Source organism: Torulaspora delbrueckii, chromosome 5, assembly GCF_000243375.1.
Source record: "Torulaspora delbrueckii CBS 1146 chromosome 5, complete genome".
Lineage (NCBI taxonomy): Eukaryota > Fungi > Ascomycota > Saccharomycetes > Saccharomycetales > Saccharomycetaceae > Torulaspora > Torulaspora delbrueckii.
Window position 1 is genome coordinate 1,074,125 of NC_016505.1, and position 11,064 is coordinate 1,085,188.

At 43.2% G+C, this 11,064-nt stretch overlaps 3 protein-coding genes across 3 annotated transcripts; 2 read left to right on the forward strand and 1 right to left on the reverse strand.

Moving 5' to 3' along the window:
• Nucleotides 1-323: 323 nt before the first annotated feature.
• TDEL0E05750 (uncharacterized protein) lies at nucleotides 324-1,970 on the forward strand (the record flags this gene model as incomplete). The annotated part of the gene is made up of 1 exon (XM_003681981.1): nucleotides 324-1,970. The coding sequence occupies one exon, from the start codon at nucleotides 324-326 to the stop codon at nucleotides 1,968-1,970; it is 1,647 nt and encodes a 548-aa protein (XP_003682029.1).
• Nucleotides 1,971-3,023: 1,053 nt separating this feature from the next.
• TDEL0E05760 (glycoside hydrolase family 32 protein) lies at nucleotides 3,024-4,592 on the forward strand (the record flags this gene model as incomplete). The annotated part of the gene is made up of 1 exon (XM_003681982.1): nucleotides 3,024-4,592. The coding sequence occupies one exon, from the start codon at nucleotides 3,024-3,026 to the stop codon at nucleotides 4,590-4,592; it is 1,569 nt and encodes a 522-aa protein (XP_003682030.1).
• A 3,088-nt stretch (nucleotides 4,593-7,680) lies between these two features.
• TDEL0E05770 (DEAD/DEAH box helicase) lies at nucleotides 7,681-10,755 on the reverse strand (the record flags this gene model as incomplete). Its single annotated transcript, XM_003681983.1, has 1 exon — nucleotides 7,681-10,755. One exon carries the CDS (start codon nucleotides 10,753-10,755, stop codon nucleotides 7,681-7,683), a length of 3,075 nt encoding a protein of 1,024 aa, XP_003682031.1.
• Between the last annotated feature and the right edge of the window lie 309 nt (nucleotides 10,756-11,064).

Consider the following 11,064-nt stretch of genomic DNA (forward strand, 5'->3'; position numbering starts at 1 on the left):
TTTTTCACGTGCCCGACGCTTTCTGCATGCAGCTGGAGCGATGTGTATGTAGAAAAAACAACAAACAAAGCTTGGCAATTACGAAAAAGCCATGCATATCATCAATTTTTCCTCCGGATCTCGATAAATCGTTCATTTGGTACTCGAAAGGAGCAGATGTGGCTGCACCATTTGTTAACCGATATGATCTATCTCATGATTCAAAAAGCCCTTTTGAAAAGAATAGATATCTCTGGGATCAAGCGAAATATATAAACATAATACCTGATTGTACGTTTAGGAATCCTCTGAAATGTCGCTTAAGAGTATAGACTGAAACGAAAATGTTGAAAACTGTGAAAAGTTCATCTTTAACAAAGGAAAAAGTGGCTATTGATGAGGCTGAAGTTCAGCTTGAGGAAGGTGTTACATTAGATGAGACGATCAAACAAGGAGTCTTACATAATGATAGAACCAAACTAAAGCAAGGTCTCAAAGCACGCCACATCAAAATGTTAACCCTTGTCGGTGTATTCGGTACAGGTTTATTTTTGTCCTCCGGTGGAACACTGAAGAAAACTGGACCAGTTGGGATGCTGATTGCATATGTTCTTGTTGGTATTGTTGTAGGGTGTAATCAAATTGCGATAGCAGAGGTTGCTTCCTTCATGCCAGCCACTGGTGCGACAATTAGACACTCGGAACAATTTATAGATGAAGCAGTGGGCTTCACATTCGGCTGGATCTCGACATACTCCTCTTTAATGCCTGGAGAACTTTCGGCTACGGCAGTGGTTATGACCTACTGGACTGACTTGAGCCCCGCGATTTTCATTACCATTTTTGGTGTTCTATTCATCTTGACCAATATCTACACAATCAGGTTCTATGGGGAAATTGAGTATTTTTTTGGGTGGTTGAAGCTGGCTTTAATTGCAATTCTAATAATAACCGGCCTAGTAATTGACCTGGGAGGAACAAAGCAAGAAAGGCTAGGTTTTCATTACTGGAGGAACCCCGGCCCATTTGCTGAATATCTTGTTGGGGGTGACACCGGGAAATTCGTGGGATTTTGGGCTGCATTGTCTTCCGTCGTGTATTCTTATTCTGGAATACAAAACATCGCTATTTTGGCTGGTGAAACGAAGAATAGCAGACATGCAATTTTTCACGGAGCTAAGAATGTGTTTGTGCGCATAATTCTCCTTTATTTGATAACTGTGTTTGTCTTGACTCTGATAGTTCCATACAATGACAAGCTTATCGCAACAGGTTCTGGGAATGCTAGATCCAGTCCCTTCGTTATTGCTATGGAAAGAGCTGGTATCAAAGTCCTTCCACACATCGTGAACGCGTTAATCTTAACGTCTGCATGGTCGGCAGGTAACCTTGCCATCATTGAAGGTTCAAGAAATTTGTTTTGTTTGGCAACCAAGAACCAAGCACCTAAAATCTTCCTAAAAACTTCAAAAAGAGGTATCCCCTGGGTAGGTGTTTTATTCATCTCAAGTTTTCTGCCTCTAGCTTATATGTCTTGCTCTGAATCGTCGGCAACGGTGTTTAGCTGGTTTCAAGAATTAGTATCCTCCAACACACTATTACGTTGGATCCTTATCTCCGCAAACCACATTCATATGGACAGGGCATTGAGGGCACAAGGATATAGCAGAAAAGATCTTCCTTACTCCACTACTATCGCTCCCTATGCTGCATGGTTTTCAGGAATAATGTCGTTCATATTTCTTCTTACAGGTGGATTTTACAACTTCATTCATGGGAATTTCGATATCGAATCCTTCTTTAGCAGATACTTCATCATTCCATTGGCAATTGCACTGTTTACATTCTGGAAACTGTTCAAAAAAACCCGTTATTTACGTCCTCACGAAGTAGATCTGCAAAGCATTTTTGAGGATATAAGAGAAAACCCAGAATATATTCCTGAAACCACTCCATTGTGGAAAAGGTTAATTTTTAAAAAGAACAAGTAGATTCGAGTGATTTTTTAATAAACTGTCCCATGTATTCTAATTTATTTGCAAATCCACTTGCCAGTGAAGACCCTTCGTTGCAAGGAAGCGTTTCTTTCCAGCGGCCATCTGCTCTGGCGCTCCTGCCAAACCATTTTCACACACCAAAGTCAAATTCTTATTGAACGGCAACTTAACTCGATTCGGCTTTTAGATTCGACCCGGTCTTCTCAAAAGGGGATCTGGAGAAGGCGATGATTACCTTCCTTTTTACCTTGCAGGAATCCTCTGAGACATAGAGAAGTCGAGACGCTCAAGAACGGTAGAGCTTTTCTCAGTCCTACGACACCTACATACAATGCTCAACGGACCCAACATCACTTTTTAAATGCTTGCAAAGCGAATCAAGCTTCTTTATCAGGCGAGAAAATACTCTCCCATACCCATCTGATTTTGATCAGAAGAATGCATCTATTCAAAACTTGATCCCCCACCTCAATCGTTGGCGGGGCAAACGAGCATCTGCTGAAGCCCGTGGTAGCTAACGACCGCGCCATCGACTGACGTCGCGGGCTGTCCCAGCTACGACGAAATCAACCGAGTGACTTCCAGCTCCAAAGTGCTCACAGCCAGCTGACAGGGTCCTCGTAGTAACTGAAAAAGTCGATTACGTCATTCTGTGTTTTTTCTTCGCTCAAACGCTCTTTCGCTGTCATCCCCCCGCATGTCCCAAAAGAGACATTTGCCCCTTCGCACATAAGCTTGTTTACTGCACGCCAGCTGACTGATCTACAAGATTGGTGTGGATCTGAAAATCTTCTTTGGTCCCTGGAATCCGTCAGTCGATCTTGAAATGCTCGCTGTCGCTATGGCCCATTGCACCCACCTTGTCATCGTATTCATTCTGGGGTGATGAAAGAAAAAGTATTAAAAGAGACGTATTCAGCTCATCTTCTGTTGGAAATTTAGAGAGAGTTTCCTCTATAACCCCAAATTAAAAAAATAATTCAAAATGATTGTCTCATTGAAAAAACTTTTAGTGGATGCGCCGTATTTGGAAGTGTTCTTGGTGCAATGTACTATGATGCATCCGCAGAGTCTGTCTCTCGTCCTCTGGTCCATTATACGCCTAAGGCTGGTTGGATGAACGACCCTAATGGGTTGTTTTACGATCGCTCGGAGTCCACTTGGCACATTTACTACCAGTATAATCCGAATGATACCGTGTGGGGTTCACCGTTGTATTGGGGCCACGCATCTTCGAAGGATTTGACCACTTGGACCGAGCATGCTGATGCGCTCTCCCCTTCGAGTAATGACTCTAGCGTCTTTTCGGGTTGTGTTGTTGTTGATCGTAACAACACTTCTGGGTTCTTCAACGACTCTATCAACCCTGAGCAGAGAGTCGTGGCACTTTACACTGAACATTCGCCTGTCTCTCAAAGACAGTTTGCTGCTTACTCGTTGAATGGCGGGTACACTTTTGAGAAGTACGAGCACAATCCGGTTCTAGACGGTAACTCCACCCAGTTCAGAGATCCTAAGGTTATCTGGCACGAGGAGACTGAAAAGTGGGTCATGACCGCTACACGTTCGCATGAGTACGTTGTGCAGATTTTCAGCTCGTCTGATCTAAAGAGCTGGGAGCTGGAGTCGAACTTCACTCGTCATGGCTTCTTAGGTTATCAGTATGAATGCCCGGGCTTGGCTAAGGTACCCATTGTTGGAAATTCTTCTTTGGTCAGCAGTGGTGTTACTCACAAGTGGGTGATGTTTTTAAGTATCAACCCTGGCTCACCCATGGGTGGCTCTTTCACGCAATATTTCGTTGGTGATTTTGATGGTAAAGTATTCACTCCAGACACTGCTGAGACCAGATTGCTGGATTACGGTAAGGATTATTATGCTTTACAAACTTTTTCTGCGACTGAGAACGACGATGTGTTGGGATTGGCATGGGCTTCTAACTGGGATTACGCTGCGTATGTTCCAACATATCCTTGGAGGGGGTCGATGTCCTTGGTGCGTAATTTCAGTCTTAGAGAATACCAGCCAAACAGTGAGGCCGCCCAGCTAAATCTGTTCAGCGAGCCTATTATTAACTACGACGCCTTGCGATTGAACCAGTCCATCCAAACAAATGCCACAAACATCAAGAAAAACGACCAACTCTTCTTCAACTTAAGCTCGAGTGCTCATGGGCTGTTGGACTTGTCTTTTGAATGGACGGTCAACAAGAGTAATGTCGGTAAGAAAGATTTTTCTGCTCTAACTGTCAAGCTGATCGGAGCAACTGACAAAGAAGAATACTTGGAACTTGGTTACGAGGCCAACGCCCAGGCCTTCTTCTTTAACAGAGGCAATAGTAATGTCAATTCTATGAAGGAAAATTCATTTTACTCCGATAAAATGTCTGCCAACGTCGAACCTTATGAACTCTTATCAGAGAATGAAGCAGTGTTCAAGGTCCATGCTATTTTGGACAGAAATATTGCTGAGATCTACCTAAACGATGGTGTTTCTGTAACGACTAATACTTTTTTCCTCACAGACGGTAACTTTATTGGGGCTTTGGAAGTGCGTAGCTCAGTCGATGACGTCTATACTGTCTCAAACTTCAATGTCAAAACAACTAGCGGTTAAAGAGTTCACCTGAGCTAGTCCATTTTACTTTGAAATTATACATATGAAATAAGCCCCTCAAAGATTACTTAATATGTAGCGATTAAAAAGTATATAGGATTCTTATCAAAAACGCTATTTTAACAAAGGCTTTAAAAACTAGCAATTTACCTGATTTAGGTTGGTTTGATGAGAAAGAAACTACATGCACAAATTTTGTGGCTAACTTGATGCAGCACTCTTAAGCAGCTCATAGTTTTGATGAACTATTGATTCTGACTGATCATGAATACTGCCTAACTGCTCGTGATAAGACCTCAAGAGTTGTGATTTGAAAGCGCTTTTTCTAATTTTACGGTGATTGTTGGACATTACAATTGGTGGATAAGTGTCCTTTCAAGTTCGAATGCCTACTATTTAAGATTCTATTATGAAGTTGGAAGACATGCTTGGGCCAAGGATTGGCAGTTCATCTTGAGTTGCCTTAACAACATTAACACTACCAGTGGTGAGCGTGTCATCGAAGGATTCGCTATGCTCGTGGTTTCCAATTTCTAGTTACGATCCTAGAATGTGCAAAATGAAAAGATGGAAGCCCAGAAGGTTACGAACTATTTCCGAAGATTGGTATCGGGTCAGGAAAAATCATATGATATTACTATTTCTTGCTCTTTCTGCTAAGATCCTCTGCCAAAGGGTTAATACTCAATAAGAGGGATGTGGAAACGCAGCCGAGGAACCCATTTTTCGCTAACGACGCACAAGTGACCGTTAGATCGAATGTACTAAACGTCACCAGGTTTTCTCAGTGTATGAATCAGACAGAAGACCTGCCTGTTGCAGTATACCGTACAGCAGATCTCCAGCACTACATCACGTACTCGAACACAAGCACAGTAGAATTATTGACCGAATGGTTAGAGTGTCTAGAAGAACAGGGTGTAGACACAGAACTATTCGTTACAGATCATGTAGATGACTTTGAAGATATCATTGACATATTTGAGCCAGCAAATAATACCATCGCTTGGGAAGGTCAACATCACTATGTAGATCACACCTAGTTAAGTAAATGAGGATCAGATGATGAAGTCAATATTTAATGGGGTGCATTCAATGAAAAGAACTTTCCTTGTTGCATTCTAGCCCGGTCGGGCAATTTTAGTTACGGCGGGTGTCAAACAATCTCCTCTACATCGTATCAAAGTGGTAGCGCAGTCAACTATTAAGGACGTAAAGCAGGCTTTGGCTTCTACCCTCACTATGGCTGTAAGTACGGAGTAGCAATACGTAACCTGCAGGACAGACAATCGGCGCGGTATATAACTCGCAACATATTTGATATAAAGGGCAACTTGTGCACGCAACAACATGCCAGAGATATGCTCTACTCAGGCTTTGATAGCAGCGCTCTTGCCCAGCTGAAATCATCCAGGCCACATGCCCATAAATACCAAGTAAATTTTATGCCAATATATTCAGGATCGATAACCAAACGCTCAGGTATCATGAGAACCTAACACAGAGTATTTTAGTACCGACCACATCCGCACCAAGGATATGCGGTATAATAGCCTGCTTTTGAAGGCCGAGAAACGTTTAAAACTTTTGATTCGAGTTTCCCAGGGCACTAATTGCCGGAACACCATTAAGTTTACTGCAATGAAACACAATTTTGCTAGATCTTATAACATCGTAATAGCACTTCCCAGATCGGATAGTAATAATCGTTTGTACTTCATTCCTTGCCCGCGCGACCTGCAGCGAGACCTGGCCACACACAGCACGGAACCCTCGAATAGAGCATTCTGTCGTTCTCTCTTGAGGCCTCATATCTCAGACCTGTATATTTGACTTGCTTGTCCAATATCCTCATCTTTTTACATCGTGGCTCGTCTTTTCACCTAACCATGCAACCAACCACTTGCCCTTGCAACTTTCGTATTCACTTTTCAATCTTTTCTTGAATTGATGAGTCTGAGTGGATCCTTCCGATGCAGCTCCGTTTCATCGAAGTACAAGATATCCTGCTTGTCAAGTGATACTTTTTGTAATCCAAGTTCTTCACGCGCACTCACAAGTCAGAGGACTTCATCACACCACAATTCGTACTATCTAGTTTACGTGTAACAAAGATGTATGTCAGCCACATCAAACCCTTGTGACGTCCGGTTGAAATTTATCACAAAGACCAGAGTCAGTCGCTCCTATCTTCTTCTCTATTTCATTCCGCATTGAATTTTTATCCCATCAAACACTATGTGATGTTTCCAATTGATGGAAGTTTGAAGCAACTCATCATTGTCAAAGATATCATTAATATTATCTTTCAGTCACCAAGGTAATCAGAGCTATCTGCGACGTATGCAGTTATTTCCAAGTTCGCCAGTCTCTGCACATTGAGCTCATTGAGATTTAACAATACAAAGATGGTTTTATACCACAAATGTTTAACACACGATAAACCTCACTCGAAAATCCCCTTAGATACGCTAGCATCTTCCGCTGAACATGTTAAGTATTAGGCGGAATTGATTCAGTTGGGTTTGTGCTTCCCTTCTTGTGGTTACACGACCTGTCATTGACTTCCAAAGCTAACAGAATCGCTAAAAGCTCATCAGACCTCTGTTCGGCACAATGATCTTTGTACCTCACTGAACCACTTCCCACGTATCACATTTGTCAATTCATTTCACTACACTACCGATCTGGACACCTTGGATTGCTCTGACTGGCCATAGTTAGCAGCATTTCTCAACGAGAGTGATTAGGCATATTGGCGTTCTTCTGGCCCATCTTTGGCTCTCGTCCCTTCATTGTTTAACGCTTATCTGCATTATGGGTTAAGATTTTTGATCTCATCGCGAAGTGAAAATGGCGACGAGGTCACAATCGAACAATCAAACAGAAGCTAGACACCCATGATGGGGTAACCCGAGACAAGGAGCAGAAAAATTTATTGGCTATAACATATATTGGTTGGTGTTATGAAATGCTCCAGAGAGAGTCATTTCGTGATTATCAGGGAGATCTTTCGCCAGAGGCGACATGATGGACCTCAGGCCAAGTTAGGGCCCATTGTCTGCGCATCTTCCTCACAATTGCCTTCTCAGTCCACTTTATCACTATATAAGCGATTATGTGTGCCATGGTCTTCAATTGATGAAGCGAAGCTAGTGCCCTCCTTTGACCTTTCCCTTTCCCAAACTTTTGCGCATTTACGTTTCTCCCAACACCAGAAGTATTCAAGAGCTTCTGTTTGTTGCTCTTTCATGAAAGCCCGTTTGTCAAGATAAATGTTCTCAATCTGTTCTGCTGTGTAATTGAACAAGGAACTATTTTTCATGCCATGCAGGCACTCTGCGGCAACAATCACCCTTCGCCTTATCAGATTCTCAAACCAAACATATTGCGAACGGACGGTGTCATAAAGGTTTTGTTTTGCTTTGTCATAAATCAACAGATAGCCAACTGGATCTAAAAAGTACGGTTTTGATTCTTCCAGATGCTTCTTGTACTGCTCATCGTCTAGTACCATCCGTTGAACCGCAAGCGCCTCGCAAGCGATCTGCCTGTAAGTCATTGGGTCTTGTGGACACACACACAGTCCGGATAATTTCAGGCAGTTAGGGCAGCTTCCTTTCTCTATCAAAGTGCCCGATGGCCAGAAATGAGAACTGATACCGTTGAGTTGCAAACACTGAGCCAACGTCTCTCCATGTCCCATATGATCGAAAATATTCGTATAATGGCCATTTCTATGGAAAAGTCTGTTCATTCCTCTTTTCTCCATGGAGAGGAAGGGCAGATCAGGAGCTTTCCGCTTATTATTTGTCAAACGATCATCTTTGTCCTTTTTTGTCTCATAAGCAGTATTTGTGGCAGCCTTTGCGACTCTCAGTACCAACTGCTCTGTATTTGCCGGAAGAAAGTTAGTTGAGCCGCAGCACTGTAAGTGATGAAGGTCCGTGTTACGCAGAGGTAGGCCATAAAATCGAGACATTTGAGTAGTAGGGCATGCGAAATCCATTGGAGCCATGTCAGACTTTTCTCTCTTGAAGGCAGTTTTCGGATCTAGCAGTACGTATAGCATGCCAGAGGTCCTTAGGCGACCACCAGCCTGCAGGAACTCAATGATGGTTGGCTTGTAGTCGACCATAATGACCATTTTCAACTTATGCACATCAATACCCTCAGTTGCCAGCTTTGTTCCCAAGAGGACATTCTCCTTCTGATTCCGAATGAATGAGTCTGCGCGCCTAGCTTTCTCTGACGCATTTAATTCACCGTGAATCCAAACGATTTTGAAATCCAACTCCCACTCCTTCGCCAACCACTCCACCATCCGCTTGGAATTTGAAAGGACCACAGCTTTTGCTTGTGGTTCATACATGAACAGAGATTTTAAGAGCTTAAAAGCCACTTGATAAGGCTTAGAGACATGCTTAAACTCCTTATAAACGTGGCTCAAAGGAATGTTTTGGACTAGATCACTCATGGGAGTTGAACAACCCCTGATGCCTCTCATACACTCTTTTTCTGCCAAGACAGTCTCTCTCAAACTCGTGGCTGGCTTCTCTAGGCCTATGAATCCGATTGATTGGTGGGCCGCGTCAGCTATTTGGGCAGGAGCGGTGGCGCTAAAAAACAGTAACTTCTCAAACCCGTCAAAACTCAATCTTTTAATCGGCTCGAACTGTGGCTTACGATATTTCTCAAGGTGAAAGTTGTGAAACTCATCGATAATCGCATAACCCAACTTGATCTTTCTTTCTGTTGATCTGAGGCTATTGGCGTAGCCCCATTCAGCAATTCTGGAAGCAAATTGGGTCTGTGCAAGATCGTCGAAAACACCGACGTAGACATCTGTTATTCCGTCGTATCCGGTGTCTATGAAATGTTTAACATCATTAACTCGAAGAAGGTTTTTGCTCTTAAGCCTCCTCATCGAGTCCGCCAGAATGACGGTATATGGTACAAAGACGAATGATACGTGCTTACAGTTTTTCTTTGAAGCTAGTGCGATGAGTGGCAGATGGAACATCTCTGTTTTACCGTAACCCGTTGGCGCATGTACTACTCTGGAAGGTAGCTCTCCCATGTAAATATCATTGGTGATTGTCCTTTGGTTTTCATCCCGAAATGAAAACTCTGGGCCAAAGATTTTCCGACCGGCAGCCTCCAGATCCTCATAACGCCTGTATTCCGATGATAGTTTGAACTTTCGGGTCGAATTCTCGTTTGCAAAGTCATCCGATGGCCACATTTCGACACTGGCTCCATCATCGAGATTCAGCCATGATATGTACCTTTCCGAAGCACGCTGTTGCAAGTTTGTCGTTCCCGAACCACTAAGAGAAGACATATTGAAGTGGTTAACTGCATAGGTTTCGAACCCAGTCAGTACGCTATGGTTTGCCATTAGCTCATGAACAAGAGACTCGTGAAGGTCCTTCTGATCTTGTAGTGTCATATTACAGTAATATCTTATCACGCCACACATAGCTTGGCGCAGTTCTCGAAAATTCAACCTCGTTCTGTCTCCTTCTGGTAGTTCATCCAAAAGATTACGAAAGAGCTTGTACGGAACCAGATCGCCCTTCGCTGTGTCGACAAACAGGTAAGTACGAAGGGCCCTTTCGGACTTTTTTTCTGATGAGATACTCTCTTTCAAAACCCTAGTTTCCACGCTAATATTGATAGGCTTGTAGTCAGGACCTAGAGCCCAGAACTGCATCTGTTTTAGCACTGTCATGAAATAGAATAAGTATTCCGAAGTTACACCGTCCATCCTCTTGAGAACGATGTTCGACGACTTGTTTTTGTTATAGTTACTGTAAAGCTGCAAGCGACGTGTTGTGTCATTGACGTAAACGTTTCGCTGAGAGCCGGCGAAAGCCATCTGTCGAAGCTCAGGAAAGCGGTAAGGATGCCCGACCCCAAAATACACCATCCACATGAGAAGGGGTGCAACCTCATTCGAAACAAGTTCAACCAACGCTCTAACTGCCGCTGTTCCCTTCTTTCCTTGCCGAAATTTTGGAATAATGTCCCCATGGTATTGGTGCGGGATCAAGTCGAAAAAAGAAGAAGGTTCGTTGTATACAATGTCACCCATGGGCTCCGCGACTGACACACGGCGATTCCTCAGAATACCACAGGCAATATCCTCAACAGAAGGCATGTAAAAATACTCTTGCAGCTTGTCAATGAGGCTCTCGATTCGCGACTCGCAAGAAAGTGGAAATCACGGATGTATTGACGATTAAGATATGTGCAGCATACTGTTACACCTTGTGAATCCGGGACAGTTGTAAAAGAATACTGACCGATTTTAACTTCAGCTTAAACTATCGGGAGTACGTTGTATTAACCACTTCCAGTTGTTAAATCCTTCGTCCTTTCCAAACAGGTCATGTCCATTCGCAGTGCACATGCTGCAAAAAATCAAGAAGGCTTTGAAAGCATCTAACGACCTCTTGATATGTCGGAG